Source organism: Phalacrocorax carbo, chromosome 2, assembly GCF_963921805.1.
Source record: "Phalacrocorax carbo chromosome 2, bPhaCar2.1, whole genome shotgun sequence".
NCBI classification, from domain to species: Eukaryota; Metazoa; Chordata; class Aves; order Suliformes; family Phalacrocoracidae; genus Phalacrocorax; species Phalacrocorax carbo.
The window spans coordinates 55,080,194-55,098,711 of NC_087514.1; the positions used below are offsets into that span (position 1 = coordinate 55,080,194).

Genomic DNA, 18,518 nt, shown 5'->3' on the forward strand with positions numbered 1-18,518 from the left:
TTTGGTTTGGTTCTTTGGTTCTTTTTTTTCTTTAATCCTGGAAGGGCCAAAAAGCCTCGCTATAGGATAAGCGGGCGTGGTGCAGGGCACTGCCCCATTTGTAACCCAGCATGGGTACGAGGGGCTCCCCAGGGCCAGGGGGAGCACGGGAGGAAACCAGAGGCAGAATCGCAGCACCAGGGCTGCCCCCATCCACGCCACACACAGCCTGGTAACCACACAAGACAAAACACCTGCTGAGGAGGTGGGGAAGTATCATGGCAATGTGTTGCTACTCCATGGATGCCAAGGAGCAGATGAAATTTCCTGGAGGAGGTGTGCAGCAGCTTGGGGTCTCTCAGTATCACTGCTGCGGCCAGAGCTTACAATTAATAGAGCAGCCTGCTCTGTACTTGCCTCTCGGGCACTGGGAGGTAAAGGCCCTGTGCTTCTGCCTTGTCCTCTAATGGAATCAAATTAATATTTAAAATGCATCACACAGCCCAGAACAAAAAGTTTGCTTCCCCTAGGAATGCTCCACTTTCTCCAAAGAAAGATAACCAAATGTATAATAGAAAAAAAAAAAATACTAAAGAAACATCAAACAAGCAGAACACAACAATCCCCCCACCAACGAAAACAACGAGTTTGCAGCTGTGCAAACCCAGTCTGTGCAAAACATGAGCCTGAAGAGCTCCAGCTATTGCTGAGCATGAAAGCACACTACGCACCAAGAAATTAAAGATGGATCAGGGTATCTGTTTTCAAAGATGTCATGAGATGTGGGCACATATTATCATCTGGCTGGAAGTTATCTAGCAGAAGATGGAGGTGAATTGCCAAGAACTTTGACATTAAAAATATGCACATTATTGATCAATAAATGTGGTGGCAGGCAGCATTCTTTTAGCTGCTTAGCTCTGTAAAGTAACCGGCAATCTATAAAGGTTTAGTGCTTCTAAACCACCTGTTAATAATGGATACATTCTTTTCCTTCCAGTACAGGAAAGCACACCTACCTGGAAATGCACTTAAACATCTGCCTAACTTTTGCCACAACTCAAAACTAAGCATATGCTAAAGTGTTATCTTGCACTGGCATGGACCAAGCGACTGCTTAAGTGATTTTCTGAATCAGTAGTCTGTAAAGAAAGGGGAAAAGACAGACAAAAAGACTGATTTCTTTTATATCATATATAACTGAAACAAAGGGAGGCCTATAAAATAAAACTGTTGTTCTCACAAGACACAAACATCTAAAGAAGTAGTAATAGCTCCAGCTCCATCAGGGAAGACCTTTCAGGCCATGCAAAGCACAAAATACCTTCACCCGGTGAGCTCTGCCGGGCTATGGCACATATTGCTAAGAAGTTTTATTACTGGTTTCTTTCAAAATATTTATCTTAAAATGCTAAAATCACAGAGCATATTTTAAATTATTCTTTGATATTCTTTCGTCATAACATGTCCAAAACAATCTATATATAGCACCTGCGCATTAGATCATCTTGGACACTGTTAATACACAGCCTATTTAATATTGAAGCTGAGATGCAGACAAGCAGAATATGATTCACTATTGCTGCCAACCGCTTCTGAAGAGACTAATGTCTTTAGCCAAATCAACAATAACGCTAAGATAAAAGTGAGTCAAGACTTAAAGCCTTACTTTATCTTAGCAGCTAGCAAGAGCAGTCAATCAACTCCTGCCTACCTGTATCCCAACCATAGTATTATTAAGCCATATTTTAGTATTATATGTTCAGTAGGGTATCTGTGAATGTAAATTTGACTTTCATCTATGGTAGTAATGAAATAAATCATACTAGAAAGAGAACCAGCTAGATGATTAACTTATTTCATATCATAAATAGCCAACACAGAGGGAAGCCAGGGAAACACAGGGATGCTTTCAAGAGGTAGAGAGTTAAAAAAACAATACCTCAATCTATGTCTATGGAACTTGGCAAGGAAGAAAAAAACAAGTTCTGGACTGTTTGTAACTGTCTACGGGGTGTCTCAAGGGAGCTCTGGTGTCCACATGCCAAAGGCCAGACACAGTTTTGCGGGTTACCTTTTGGTTTTCCGTGTCTCTGTATGTTAGCCCGAAGTAGTCTTTTTCCAAAAGGTTCAGATGCTCGCACACTTTGTCGAATAGCACTTGACCTCTGGAACGTTTCTGTGGGAAATGAGCAGAGGAAAAAAATCACATTTGCAAAATAAAAGTAATCTAAGCATTAAAATAACATATTTTCTGTTTCTCAAATCAATAACCCCAAAATTATTTAATTAAATTCATCCACCTTTCAAACCTATTGATCTGGAACTTCATACGAATCTGCTGAACGGGGCAGATCTGCTTTCCATAAAAGTTAATGTCGTCTTGTAGAGTTAAAAATAAGCCAATACATGTCATGCTTCAAGTTTCAATTAGATGATCTCTTCTGTCTTTTAGAAACTGCAACTTCAAATGTGTGCTGATGTCATATTTCAGGAAAACTGGAGTGTTCTTTGTGTGCAACAGTAGCAACAAACAATGGTACAAAATATTACCGGTCACGGAATATCAGAGCTGTGTCTGGGGGACAATCCACTGGAGGAAAAACCAAACGTGGAGATATTTCTTGCTTTGGTGACAATGTGCACTGATTCCAGGATTCTTTTTTTGTCTAATGTATGGGGAAATATAACACACCATCTACCAAAATCACTAAAAGAGCCTAGTCTCTCACTGGGAATGCAGCTGGGTGAGAAAGCAGTTTTGCAGTGTTCCACTAACCTTCTTTACTGTTAACGTGTTAGATGAGATCTCTCACTGTTAACAGCCAGAGCCCTTAGCAGAAGCTTCATAGTATCTCTCATATTGGACAGTAAAAATTCAGGTCATCCTAGTTCCCAGCATTACATGTGACATTGAGAAAAAAAAAATCTCCAAAAAACCAAACACAGACAGAAATGTCCTCTTTATATGCTACATGTGCCAACTTTAATCTGCATTAATTATGAGAAAGAATTCAAAATTATTTGGGCCACTGTTTCATCACTGCCTGCTTCCCTAAGTGCAACTCAGCTAAAGGAAAAAAACTCCCCACTTTATAACACATGCATATATAAATATTTCAGTTGATGTCAGCCCCGCAGTTTCTTTATCTGTAGCATACACATGACTTGAAGCAGACTGGAAATACACTACTTGCTTCATGCACAGCACAGGAGGCTGACACAAAAGAGGAGAGAACGCTGCCTCCAAATTTACGCGCCTCCGCCGACAGAGCTGCACCCGGACCACATTGCCAGCCCAGCAGCCTTGGCCGAGGGATGAATATTTCACAATCCAAGCTGACATAGCTATGCCAACAAACCCGTGGAGCCCAACGCTGGCCTCAAACTATTTTAGAAGTGGTAAGCAAGCCAAGAGAAAAGAAAAAAAAAAAAAAAAAAAGAAAAAAAGAATTGATGGTTGCTGCCTAACACCCTGCAAAAACATTACGAGAGATGATGGAGGGAGTTGTGCAGCGTAACCTAATCTATGTTAAATTCAGTATTTCTACTGGGGCTCTGTTGGTATATTAGAAAGGAAGCAGGGAAATATCCTCTAAGTTTATATTGATGGTGAAACTGAAGAGTGTGACTGATGGAGTCTAACAAGTGTTCTCCAGATGAGAAAATAAACAGGCACAAAAGTGCATTGCAAGCATATTGCTGTAACTTCATTTACTGTATCTTTCAGCATCATTTGAGCAAACAGCACTAGGGCCTTGCTCTGCTTCTCATATGCTTTCTACCATGTAGTAGGAAGCATGAACATACCCCAGCTCCTTTATAATTTCAAACAAATGTTTAGTTAATTCTGCTCACCCCAAACTTGGAAGTAGATAATACGAGGTTGGTGGTTTTATACTTGACGCTCCATGGAGATGATCAAGTGGATAAAGCAGATTTCGCTACTGGTGTGTGCAGAGAGGCACAAAGTCAGAGCCCTCCTGCCAAAATTCAAGCTATAAACAGAAATCGCCACATTTCTTGCTTTTCTACTTAATAGCAAACCAAGTGGTTATACTCAACGGAGAGAAATAAGCAGGTTAGCTCTGTAGGATACCTGCTTTGAGAGACCCTATGCCTGCACCACTGCACCATTTACAAGTATTTGAATTGTGACACTTCCACGTCCTCTTAATTTTAAAAGTCACACAAGGCCAACACAGAAGCTGTTTTACGTGGCCGATCTGTGCAGCTACGCAGATGTCAGCTTTGAGAAATAGTAGCTAGCAGCTGCAAGGTATGGTTTTAGTAGGGCATTGCAGGGAACAGTTGTGTGGGGCTGTGCCGTAATAAAAACCAACCAACCAAAAAACCCCCAATGCTCAGGATTTCTTGTTTGGCTACACATTGCAGGCAAGCGAGAGCAAGTATGGGAAGCCTGGAATAATTTGCATGGCTCATTTTTTGTCTGTGACAAAATGTATCCTCCTCCTCCCGTAGGAAGATGCCAAGCCACTTTCCACAAAAATCCTGCTGCATCAGGATACGGGAAAACCCTGCCGGTGCCGAGAGAGGTCATCAGAAGAACCATGTATAACTGACAGCCCTTCCCTGTTGGGATCCTCTCTTCACTGGACACCAGGAATAAACTGGTGATGGCTGAGGGGAAGCCTTACCAGGATCGCTTTCCTTCTCACTCTCCACAGAAGCACCCATCAGTGTCCACACAGATGAGCCTCACATCGCAGCCTCGCCGCTGCCCCTGAGCGCCTCTTCCCAGGTCACAGCTGACCCGTGGGAACAGGATTTGAGGGTTCCTGTCATTTGGAGAATGGGGACTGCCTGGCAATGGAGCCACCACTGATGCCCTCCAAACCTTCATGTACCTGCGTATATGCAGCACTGCTGCTTCATACCCACGCAGCAGTAGCATGCACACCCTCTCCTAGAACAACATTGCACAAAAACAGTGAGGGGAGGCTATGGCATTAATCCATGGGAAATTATGAGGTTTAGTTAGGAATATATAATTAAAGCAACTGAACAGACCTCCTGTGTTCTTGTTAACTGTTTTTATTTTACTGTGTGCCCAAATAAGCATGCCAGGCAAGGCACGGGTATCACCGCTTTGGCAGGACAAAAACAGGAGGAGGAGGATAGAAAGGCCAAGTTATAAATTCATACAGCTCCTCAACCCATCCTGAACCTTTCTGCTTTCCACCATTTTGGGGTGACAAGCCTAAGACGATGAAAGACTGGCAGTCTGTTGATTACTGTGGATCACAGGTTAATTGCAAAAATGCCAAGCAACTCTCAGCAGTCCAAAAAACCTAGATTAAAAAAAATTGAAACCATCAGACTTCACGCCATGAAGTCACATAAATGAAGAGTGTTTCTAAAAGCTAAATATAGCAAAAGTCTCCTCCAGAAATATTCTTAGCTATTTTTCAGGCATGAATGGGATGAAATGAAACGTCCAGGTGTGGAAAAGAGGCACTTTGCTTAAGCTTTGGGCAATAAAGACAACAGAAAGAAAGCAAAACATAGATTGAACAGTGTAAATGAGTACAAAGGTCTGGGAGCAGAAACGTAACACTTTCACTGCCTGCTCCCTGAAGCTCTATAAAGGCCAGGGCTCTCACTCAAAGCTGGAATGGGAATAAACAGCCTCATGGTCAAGCTCCCAGTGAAAGGAGCCAGCAGCAATGACCTTGGCAAGCCTGAGCCTGTCAGCAATTCCCACACACAAGCGAGAGGAGAAATAGCCTCGCTCCTCACCAGCTTCTCCCCTGGTTTTGGAGCTGAGCTTCTCCCTCCTTGGGAGGCCAAAGGCCTCAAAAGGCTCTCCTGTCCCCTAAGTGGCTACTCCAGAAATGGTCCATGCTCAAACCATTCCACATCGGCTTCTTCAGCCCATATCCCTCCAGCCCACCGCCATCCCCATACAAGACCACCAGACCAAGATAACACATACAACACTGAGAGCAAGGAGCTCAAAAATTATGTACTTCCACCTTAGCTCTACCTGGATAACAAGATTATACCAGAGTCAATTATTCTCATTGGTGAACATTTGGGTACAAGGTCTGGTATTTCTTACTGCAGAAAAATAATGAGAAAGTTTTCCTTTATTATGATTAATGTCCTTATGATAAATGAACATTATTGAAGTGAAAAAACACAAGCCTTTGTTACAGATATATTGTCACTTCAGCCACAAATATGTATTGGGTATTAATATAATCATTAGCTGAGGCTGGTGGGCACCTCTGGAGATCGCCTAGGCCAACTCCTCTGCTCATGCAGGGCCACCTAGGGAAGGTTGCTCAGGATCATGTCCACTAGAGTTTTGAATATCTCTAAGGATGGACACTCCACAGCCTGCCTGGACAACCTATGCCAGTATTTGACCACCCTCATAGTAAAAATGTTTTTTTCTTCCATTTAAATGGAAATTCCTGTATTTCACTATGCATCCATTGCCCTTTGTCCTGGCACTGGGTACTGCTGAGAACAATCTGGCTCTGTCTTCTTTACTCTTCCCATCAGCTACTGATACATGTTGGTAAGATTCCTAAGCCATCTCTTCTCCAGGCTGAGCAGTCCCAGCTGTCTCAGCCTTTCCTCACAGAGAGATCCTCCAGCCCCTTCATCATCCACCTGGCCCTCCATTGGACTCTCTCCAGTGCGTTCACCTCTCTCGTAGTGGGGAGCCCCAAACTGGACCCGGCACTCCAGTAGCGTCTCACCAGTGCTGAGTAGAGGAGAAGGATCATCTCCCTCGACCTGTTGGCCACACTGCCTAATGTGGCCCAGGAGGGCACTGGCCTTCTTTACTGCCAGGGCACATCGTTGACTCTTGTTCACCTTGTTGTCCATCAGGGTCTGAGGTAATAATCAACCCTGTACGGCAGCAATCAAGCTACCAAAACCATATGTTACCGTACTGTGAGAAGCATTGAGGTAAATTACATGGGAAATGAGCAACCAACAGCATAATACAAAGATGTGACACCAACCTCCTTGTCACACAGGTGCTAGTAAGAGTCCAGGAACCCTCTTTGCTGGACAGTGGGCTATGCTAGTTGGGCCAGAGGAACATTTATCAAGATCTAAAACTGCCACCTCCACGGGGGAAATTTTGCTTCCGTGTAAGAGTGTAGGCTTGGCTGCCCCAAGCCAGGAGACACCATCTCTTAAATGTCACCTTCAAGCTAGTGAGGCTCCCAGTTCGGCAATTCTCCCCTGCCCCTGAAACATGACCATTTGCAACTGCCTGCGTGGCATTTTTGGCACCTGCCTTGGTGACACAGCCTGAACCTCTCTTCTGATGTACCCTCAACCCTGAACACCACACCTTTGCTTGCTGGGTAACCTCCACCCTACTGGACCAGCCATCTTTCTTGGCTTTATTCCAACGGAGAGGCATCCATGCTGAGGACCTGTCACCACTTGGGCTTCTTCCAGACTGAACCCAACCCTCTGTCTGACAAATTTCTCCCTGGAGGGGCAACGCCATATGGGACCAGTACCTTAGCAAGTCCAAGGAGCCTGCGTTCTTGGGGGGTTTCAAGACATTGGGCAGGCAATGCCACAACTGGCCTGACTCAGTGCTGGCTATCACCCTGCTCAAATCAGGGGCTGGCCCAGCTGGCCTCCCCAGTCCCTTCCAACCAGCGTGGCTGTGATACTGGGATCCCTGTGCACCTCCACAGATGCTAAGGAGTTAATAGTTGTATACCCGATTAAAGCGTAGGGTGTTCGTCTACTCTCATACTCTATTTTTACTCACGAGCAGATTACCTTCCTCTCACTGACAGATAACTAGGATGAGGAGCTGAAGAGCAGAAAACAGCCCTCTCAGCTTCCTAGAAATGAAAGCTATTGCAACCTCCAAAGTGTCGCATTTTGGAGCGGTTCTATTTTTGCATCTGATGCTGCAGTCTCACGTGGATGCAAAATGCTGAGCAAGGGCTGGGGGAGGAAGCTGTCTGCAGCATACAGGTATGCCCCTCCTGTATGAAAGCAATTACAAGAGATCACATGCAGACCGAGTTTTACAGACAGGGGAAAACACGAAGATAGAAAGAGTCCCACAGCCAAACAGCTATAAAGGGATTTATTTTTGCCACCAATACCCGTCATCTCCACTGCAAGGTCAGGGCACCCCAATGAACTGAAACTTTTGCCTCACTTTTTGCTCAGTCCAGGAGCACAGCAAGACAAACAAGTATCACAGCTGTGGAGCTGGATTTTAAGTGGAAAGAGTTTGCACATATCTTTCTGCGCAAATACATATGCAAAACACGACATCACCACTTTCCTCAGAAAAGCTGTCAAGCTGCCAGCGAACAACGTCACGCTAGAACCAGCCTGGCGTTAAACTCTGTACAATTACTGTAGTAACTCTGGTTGGGCACGATCGCTGGAAGAAGGACAAACAGATTAGTATCATGAAAACCCGGTAGGAATAATTGGACTTTAACTGATGCTGAGGTTATCTGGTTCACATTCCTAATTAGCATTTGCACTTTCCAATGGATCTTAACAATGCACTGTATAAATGTGTGGGCTGGCTCTAGCCTTGCATGCAGTAATGTATTTTGGCATGTGGCTGTACTAACCTCTTCCTTTTCCTCCATTCTTTCTGAAGGGAAGGATTAGCTAATTTTTTCATTTGCAACGTGCACGATGAAAGAGATTCCAATTGTGTCCAGATCACTGATTTTATTTCATTTTACTGTTTCAATTTAAATCGCATTTTGCAAGCTTGGTCAACACTTCAGTTTCTACACTGCACAGGCCACATGTCGTTCCCCTCTGTGCACATGCAAGGAAAATACCCAGAAAAGGTAAAACATACATGGTAACAAATAACTAACATACACATGGGGAAGTTTCTCCCTCCCTACGCTGCAGCTTCTGCAATTATTCTTGCAACACAAACAAGTGTAAATGATTAGCTGGTCATCAGGAATACTTTATGCTCACCACAGTGAGCACTCTCTTCCCACAAATCTCCCCAGCTGAGTCTCCAAGTCACTGAAATTCCCGCCCCCTGACAACACACTGTCTCATTCTTTCCTCATGAGTTACCCAGCTTACACAAAAATATGCCCAATCCCAGAAAAAAACGTTACGTGTGCAAATAGTCATTACTTGCAAGTTCAAGTGTATGCAGGCTTCCAAGATCACTTCTCTACTGAGAACCCCACTTCCAGGTGGTGGTGGTGGATTTCACTATCACAAATATGTCATAATTTAATATGCGTATGCAAATGTGTGCATAATTTAATGCACATAATATGTCCATACACAAACATATACAAATTTCTGAGTAAGTGAACATTCGGTGTGGTTCCAAATGCAGAGAAGCTGGTGACCACATCAGAGCACTTCTCCATCTACAGAGAGTCAATCAGAGGTCATGCAGTCATTTTGGTAAGGAGTGCATTTTTATCTGCAAATGAAATAAAAATCTGCATACTATGACATTTCCTATATTTTTTTCTGAAAGAGATTGAGCTGGTCAAGATACAAAGGGCTGAACTGAACAATTCTAGAAGCTAATCATTGCACTTCAGGCCAGAAAATTTCCAAATATGGAGAACGTGTTTTTTGAAGAAATCTTCATTAGAAGATGAAAAAAATAGCAGAAGATTTATTTTTCCTAAGGAAGATAAATGGAAGAAGTAATTCCAAAGAAGTTTAACTTCATTTCACTTGTACACATTGGTATTTTGCATTTTCAGAGGATTTGCTTCTGTGTGGTTTACACTTTTCCACAGTTTCTCTCCACAGGGAAAAGATGATGAAGGAGAAAGGTGACAGAGGGGAAAAGAACCCCCAAATTTCTTCAAATCTATTATTTCTCAACTCAAGTCCCCTGCAGGAAGCTAAGTGGGGAGCATCCAGGAAGAAGAATCTTTCCTGGAACATCAATTGGGAGAAAATCAGCATGGGTTCCTCTGGTTTACTGAAGTACATCTTAGAGATGACATGTATAACTTGCAGGATGAGAGCTTTTAAAAGCATAACATGACTTAACCACTGGAATTTAGGCCCCTACATCCCCTGCTGTGCTTGGTGAAAATGGCACTGACAGTTCCAGAAAAATCAACATTTAGTTTATCTGAAAGTTCAGTGCATTGGGAGTGATGTTCTAAAAAATGTCACTTCTGCTACTGAACAAAAACTTTGCTGAAGTTACCGGTACAACCTTATACACCAAAGACAGCGATAAGAAATACAAAGTGACAAAGCAAAGACAAATACCCTACTCTCCTCTCTCACACAGACAAAGAAAGAAAAGCTTAAGGATAAAAGAAATTAACTAATCCAGCCTTTTTACTCCAACTATTTTATGTTTCTTAGGGAAAAATCTTGGGTTTGGCATATACAGAGCATTATAAATGAACATTTATGAGGGCACATGTATCCCTTGGATGGACATAATCCTCTCAACCAGTTTGTAAGCAGTTCACCAGCATGCGTAGGAGATACTGAACAAGACCTTTCTCTGCCAGCCTTTCAGGTAGCAAAGGAAATAAAGGCAATGAAATAAAAGGTTTAAAGCAAAACACATTCATTTTTTGGTTGTAAGAAGCAAACACCGTTTACTCTTTTACATACTTAATTATAGCTAATAATGAAACTCCACTAGCAAACTGCATTTGGAAAAGTCCAGGGTCACAGTTCCAAATACAATCTACTGAATAAACAATTTAGCCAGATGCAGGAAGAACTAAGAGCTAGGCAATTTCAGAAAGATACAGCTGAATAAAAGCTGTGTTAAAAAGACTCTCCCCCCCGATATGAGTATACTTCATATAAAGAAATGCTTTACCTGAAAGCTGCGTGCCAATACAAGCTCTCCAAATGTGCTATTTCTTTACTGACATTTGTATGTGTGAAGCTGCATATACGTCCCAGTAGGTGACCAACATGCTCTAATACTCTGAAATAAGAACTGCAGTATTATTTTGCCTATCTCTGCTTGTTAATTTAGAACTCTACCCCATATTCTCTGCATGTATAAATGAACATCACATAAGAAAACTTACAGTAGACTAGAAGGTACTTGGACATACAGTGACTACTTATCAATTTCTTTTCCCCCCATCATGATAGTATTATAATTTATGAGCTTATTCATATTTATTTTAATATAGCACATTGAAGCGTATCACCATTCCTGAAAATAAACCTTTCTGATACTTATGTCCTAAGTATTTAATACAAGCATTTAGATAAATATGTAATACTATAGTCTATGCTATAGTTACATACTTGCTCCAAGTGTCAATGACATTGTATAACATGACATAGTTTTTATCAGGGGCAACCTTCTTTACTGCCATTTGAGTGTGCAATCCTAAAAAGCCAGCACTAATCTAAAAAAAACCCATGGGACTGCTAACTCCCAGTAAGAAGATTGGTGACCTAGTCCCGATTCTGGCATCAAACCAAATTAGGGTTTTTGCCTTCTACATCAGCAGCAGAGATCCCACCAGCACTGGCATCGTACGAGCTCTAAGCGTACCGACATGTGTGCTACAGTTTGCATGCTTAGGAATAAAGTGGGCACTTTGTTCATGGCAATGCGAAGCAGCAAAAGGGGACACCTGAGAAAAAATAAATACTCTGGACCGTATTTTCGTATGTGGAAGCATAACAGCCGCAGCTGCATGTGCACAATGGCTACAGAAATACCTGTCAAACACGATGACTATCAAATGCTTGGGCATCCCAAGTGCATCAACAGATTTTATACAGTAAAAATTGAGATCTGGTAACAGCTTATAAGCACTACTCTGCAATAAAGGAAAAAAACAGTGGATACTATTTCTTAAACAGCAGTTCAATTCTCAGCACACTGGTTAGCCTCACACATTTGCTAAATCCTGACACAAAATAATAAATCATACTCTGCGATTTTGGAGGCTTTTCAACAGAGAAAGTACCCCCCCTTGCTGAGCCTTCTTAAGAACACAGATTGTTTGGGCTTGAATTTTAACTACGCATGCAGCTGATCCACTGGCTTAATGCCTCCTGACTGCCCTACTGCCTCCTGCAAGCCACTCTGCGGTAACTCAAGTGGGTCTCTTGGGATTCAATACAGCAGTTGAAGCTTTCCGGAGGGGGGTTATAAAACAAATATTTTCTTTTCTCTACCTATACTTGGATGAGCTTAGCAAACACTCATCTCTCCTGTGTAACTGCGAACTATGCACATGCCTAGCACTGACATAGCAAGGGGAACCAACTACTACCTGTACCATAAATAGTTACTGGCATATATCAGCAAAAATCAACCATAAACATTTTGTTTATTTTCAGCTGGAAAAAGCTCTACTGACAACATAGTCCGATTTACACAGTAATCTTGCCATATGAATTTAAAAGCCACAGAGCTCTCCCTGACCTACATTGCCAGGCTGGAGCGAGTGGAAAAAAAAACCAAACTCAAAAAACACATCAAACAGAAACCATAGCACAGAAAGATGCTCTTGAGACAGGAGAAGCAGCACAATGATCAGGCTTTTAGATTTGGAGTACCTTAGACAGTATCACACCATCAATGCTGGGGTTGTCAAGAAAAGTAACTTAGCCTATTCTCAAGCTACATCCAAATTTTATCCACCTCAGATCAAACCCATTTCTGCCAGAGCAAGATAAACCATGAGAGACAGACCTCGCTGCCTATCAAAGCTTTGCTTTGCAAACAGGCATCTCCTCACCACCCAGTCCCATCTCTGATATTTTGTTCACTGTATCAACAGAGACGGATAGAAAGACATAAAAGTAGCCCAGAAAATACTGCATAGCGTTCAGCTGGATAAAAACAAAGAAATCACCCATATGAGGTGTTAAAATTTTATATGGCAGCTAATATTTTTAGGGTATGATATTAATGTGAACATTTACTTAGTTTCGGTCTGGAAACAGCAACTCTAAATGTTAATGTGGGGATGGCACCTATAAAATGGGAGCAACTAAGCAAGAGAGGTGAATTCAAATGGCTTGGTGGGAGCTGAAGCAGGTAACAGGCACTTGAGTAACGCAGAAACAGGTCAGGAAACATGACAAAATGCAGGGAGGCTTAGCAGAAGCCTGACTGGGCAGTGACAAGAAAATCAGCAACTTCCCTGAGAGGATGGGCATGGGGAAGATGGGGTAATGGCCACATCATCCAGAAACAGCAGGAGGCCTTAAAATCTGAGCATACTTTTGGGGAAGGGAAAAGGGAAAGCCCTTCATCCACTGTTTGTGATTTATAATCCAGTAGCACTTAAAAACACGTGCAGAAGTTGGGTGCTGGTTGCTCCAGGCACCCGAGTTAAGATGCAGCAGGCTCTCTGGGGTGAGGACCACCCAGGGCAATGCGCCTGGAGAAGACAAACATGGAGGAATTGATGCAGTCGCACCCTGGTGAGGCCATCAGCGAGGACGGTGACAAGGACAGGACCCCTGGAGCCAACTCTGTCTGGGATAAAAGGCAAGTAAAAGATCATCCCCTCCTGGGCTCTTGCACACAGGTTAACCAGCAATGAGCCTTGCAGTGCCCGGGTTTGAGTGCACACACCAAAAAATTTTGAAATACTTCTACAGATGGAGAACAATCTCCTGTTGGCTGGCTCGTGTCCAACTGGTGCACCAAGGGGAGGGAACCAGAGGCAACATTTCACTAGGAAGTTTTCAGCTAATCACTTATTCCCTAGAAAATGCAGTTTCAAGGTAGCTGAAAATATTCGTCAGTGTAGGTTGACCTCTCTCAATAGTTTTCGCCATTATGAAAAACAGCTCGTGCTCCCAAAGTATCAAAAAGAACATTTTTGTCTGCTAAACCCACCATTTCACTACCCAAATAATTTTCAAAAACTGTTAGCGAAAGGCAAGAGATAAGAGGACTAGATGCAGAAGAGACATATGCGGAGGGCACGTACAAATTTGTTGTTGGTGGTGTTATTTTAAACTTTTGGCATTAATAAATGACTGCAACCATGTCCTTTGCTGTGCCAAAAGGCGGGAACTTAAAGCCCAACCTGCTGTTTACATGGTGCGATGTCTGAAGGAGCGACTTGGGTTTAATTCTTGATTCTCCTTCAGTCTCTGTAAAATACCTGCATATTAACTAGAGGAAATACAAGAGATCCCAGCTGCCTAATCACTTAGGTGTGTTTTCCTACCAAGGTTATAAGAGACCTTGCCCCTGAATACCATGCAGCCCACGTTACCAGCCGTGAGGAGCTGTGGGGGAGGTGAGCCTCTCCTGGCAAGGACAAAACACTCCAGCCCCACAAGTGCCACACCAGCATCCTCCCTCTGCCTTGTGGCATTTCCTACACGCTCGGCTGAACCTGAAGTGACTTTTTTTATTTACATTTCTTTAGCTTCAGTGAAATGATAATCATAATTATTACCAATCATTAAAAGGGAGGCCAAACATTTTTATTTTTGTTTCAATTACCAAACTGAAGCAAAAAACCCTTTTCCACTGAGCCTCACAGTTGATGATGAGCTGGACGTTGGTATTGATTTCCAAACAATTATGCTTCTTGAATTGACAAATATTTTAACTCATAAAAAGCTGCCTACAGTATTTGAAAAAAGCAAGCCAGCAGAGTTGTACATTAACTCTGTTCAGCTGGAACGTATTCTGGCAATACTCAGACTTCTACTGACATGTGTCAGGTAACATAGATCTAACTGAATTCCCTCGCTAATCTAAGTCAGCCCTAATTAGCGGGTCTGGGAACAGAAAACATTCTGTGTAATGACGATGATGCATCTCAACCCAGTCACATTTACTGAAACACATCCCGGGGAAGGAACAAAAACCTAAAACAAAGCTCTTCATATTAAATTAACTGAAATGTAAGCAACGAGTAGGTCAAAAGGAAAAGACTTATTAAAAAAATTCCCTCTTGCATTCAGTAATCAGTTTCACATGTAAAGCCATTTGCAAGAGACTGTGTGGAATTCATTAAACAATTAAAATGTGCAGGGGGTAACTGAAACTGTATCCTTCAGAAAGCAGAGTGCATCTTATTACAGCAGTTTCCTTCCTGACCTTAAAGCCTACCTCAAAATGAATGAGAAATTCAATGTTATTAAACTCTCTGTGCAAAAGTGCAGTGCAGGTCTGTTGCTGTGATGGGTGCTGGGGCAGGGTTAGCTCGGATGCTGTGCGGGGAGGGGGACAAAGGGGCTGTGCATTCCCTCACTGCCATGCAGAAACACAGAAGGGTTTTTCCCTCCAGAGGTAGCAAGTCAGACTTGGAAAACCAGGAAAAGAAACGCATGCAGCACTGAAGTCAGCCACTGTTCTCTCCCATTTCTGGCAGCAGTGGCAGAGCAGAAGTAAGCCAGCTTGTTCTCTATTCTTCAAGCCTGTCCTGTGACCATCTTTAATGACTTATTTTTTAAGGAAGCATCCATGTACTCTCACTTTTCTACAGGAAAAAAAATTCACGTGAAACACGATACTCCATACTATTTCAGAATCCATTTATCTCATGCCCGTTTTGTCTCCAAAAAGGGGTTTCAGCACATACTTGTGCAGGGCAGAAAAGGGACCTGTTCACTTCAGTCAGCATCTCTCCATGTTACAAACCCTGGTTTTGAATGTGTGGAAGTAAAACATCTCACCATTTCGGCTCAAGTACACTACTCCGAAGTCACTTCAGGATGTGGGGAGACCCACTATTATGAAAATGAGTTCTCCGCCAGGGAGTCACCAGAGGTTTATCACAAAGGCGTTAGCAGGTGCCGTCACTGCCGACAGCACGGGATCCCCAACTACTGCCCAGGTCCCAGTGGCAGCATGACTGAGAAAACTGGATGAAAACACCCCTCCACACACAGAGCATTTTTATGCATCGCCTCCTACCTCAGCTGACCCCCACCCACCAAGATGAGGAGGAAAGCCAATGTCTCAGAAAGCATTACTGGTACCATGTGCTCTGCAGCCTATCCGAATCCTACAGCAACTCACTCTGTTTGATGTAGGGCTGGCAGAGGTGCCATGGAAACATTTGTTTTCATTTACTGCTGTCTTGCACGATAAGAAAGTCTGAGCAGCAGAAGAACGAAGAAAGAGTATAAATTACCAATGGGCTCAAGACAGCTGAGCCTTTGAAAATGAAATCTAATTATTTTACCATTTATTTAGACAGATTATGTTATAGCTTTCTGATCTCACTTTGTGGTTAATAACAGGTATATGTTTAGAGCAGAAATGATGAAGGCAAATTCCTGTTTTAGGAAGACGTTTCAAATTAGGCTACATATAAAGGAGAGGATGACAGCTGGTTCCACTTTCATCTTTTAATTAAAATGCAATAGTCTAGATAACAGAAAATTGAGATAGGGCAGAGAAGGAAGAGGAGGGAAATAAAACCTAGAACTAGTGTAATTGTACTACAGCACTTGAAAACCCCTACTTAAAGTGGGAGGAACCCAGAAATAAGTTATTTCTGCTTGGTTTTTTTTTTAATCTTAGGAAAAACCTGAACTAATGCATTCACTGTCCTTTTTAAGGTTATCTGAAATAAATTTGCAGTCTTGGACCTTGCTTTATCTTTGGTTCTTCAAACCAAAAAATGCGAAGTACAGGTTGAGTTTGCTTAACAGAGAAGTCTTCAGCACCCTCTTTGCAGTGCAGTTTTGGCTCCAGCTGTGGACTTGGCCGCTTTGACAAAAAGCATTTCTGGTCCTGATGCTGTCTGGGAGACTGCAGTGAAGAGCGGAAGGGGAACCACTTCCAGCAGGGGTGGACACATAGTTGGAAATCACCACTCAGCACCTATCTGAGCAGACTGTGTCGACTGCTGTGACTGAGCATCCATTAGAAACCTCCAGCTTCTTCATGATATAGGAGAGCCACGTAGCCACCCTGAGGCTATTTTCCTTTGATGGAGTATCAGGGACAATGTTAGTGCACCGCAAATACTTCTGCTCTAGAAGCCAACAGCTGTCCCTGGACAGGCGAAGGAAGCACCATTAGGTGGCCACCCCACCTCTGACAGGAAACACCCCTCTCAAATAAAGCCTGCTGCTACCATCTGTAGGCTCCCAGACAAGAGCAGCAGTGGGGGTACAGATGGTAACGCTTCTGGTTTATGGTTTTGGAAGAGGATGAATGAACAGGTTGGGTTACGTACTTAACCTGGTTTTGGCTTGTAATGTCTTACTGCATGGAAGACTTTCTGGGTCAGGATAGATAAAACACACAGGCAGTAACACTGTGGTGCCTCAGGAGAAAGCTTTTACCTGGCATTTGCTTAAGATCCTTTCACAGAATAGATACCACATTAGATGAACCATTGTTAACCTTAGCTTTGAAGTTATCTCCACTACATTTTCCCCTGTAGATGTGTCTCATACAATATGAAACTCCAGGTGTCACAAATGCAAACTACTGGATGTGAGAGAGACTGAAAGATACGGCAGAAAGCAGTGAAGATGCTCAGCATTAACTATGGAAAAAGAAAGGGGCTTCTGAAACAAACGACACCAAAGGGATAACACATTCACCAAACCTGCTTCAGAAGCTTCTCAGTCCTTGAGTATGTGCAATTTTGGCTGTCAGATCATTAACTGGATGAACACAAAATTGATAAGCAGTAGTTTGCGCTCTACTTGAGAGCAATAAGCTCCTTTAAATTATATTAATATTTAACATATATAAAAGCATTTGTCATTTGAAAAGCACTCTAGAGCGTAACTGTTGGATTCTACAATGATCCCCAACTCCCAGGCTAGGGAATACAGATCTAGAGGGATAAATATCTGGCCCATGTCCAAATCAAGATTCACTGACAGAGCTATTATTCCAGCTCAGAATTAGGTTTCTAAGCTTCTGCTCCTTCTAGATCACACTGCTTTGTGGCCTTCAGTGGGTAGAAGGATGACACACAGACAGAGCTGGAAGACAGAAGCTGACAACATCGGATGACATTTCTGACTCATATCCACTGATTGCACACCCCTACCCTGGGCCACCGTCCACACCAAAAGATGCAGTTAAGTGCGTTAAACACAAAGAATGGAAATATTAAATATTTGATTGCCATGTGTTGTCCGCCTCTCTCCCCTTTCTTTTGTGGAATTAATCATGGGGATTTTACTGACCTCCATAATTTGTTAGGTTTTCCCCCAGTTTAAAGGGATACAGTAAGTTCACTTGTAGGTGATCCTTAAAATATGATAGCATTCTTCTGAAATGTGACATGTTATTTATCATGCTGCAGCACTCAGCATCTGTGAAACAGCCACAGGACTGTGTCATTACCCAAAATTGCTGTAGGAGGACTTCACCTTCAGCCTCCTACACGGTTTCCTGAGATGTCTCCTGAGACAGACCCTCAGTCTCCCTGCCTAACTAACTCCCTTTGCACGCATTTTTTTTCTCCTCAGCAGAAGAAGCACAGTGAAAGTCACATAATTTCTCTTGGCTGGACACACCACCCTTTTGCTGTAGCTGAACTTTATGCACATGGAAAGCAGACTTTCCTGGGGACCTACGAAGTGTTCCCCACAGAGTGATCTGTGCC

General features: G+C 42.9%; 1 protein-coding gene across 21 annotated transcripts in view; it reads right to left on the bottom strand.

Moving 5' to 3' along the window:
- The window catches only part of EPB41L3 (erythrocyte membrane protein band 4.1 like 3), a 144,097-nt gene that overhangs the window by 40,799 nt on the left and 84,780 nt on the right, over positions 1-18,518 (bottom strand). For all 21 annotated transcript variants that reach the window (XM_064442958.1, XM_064442949.1, XM_064442952.1 and 18 more), the window contains exon 4: positions 2,054-2,158. In XM_064442958.1, the coding sequence (XP_064299028.1) occupies positions 2,054-2,158 (105 nt within the window). The remainder of the gene's footprint in view (positions 1-2,053; positions 2,159-18,518) is intronic.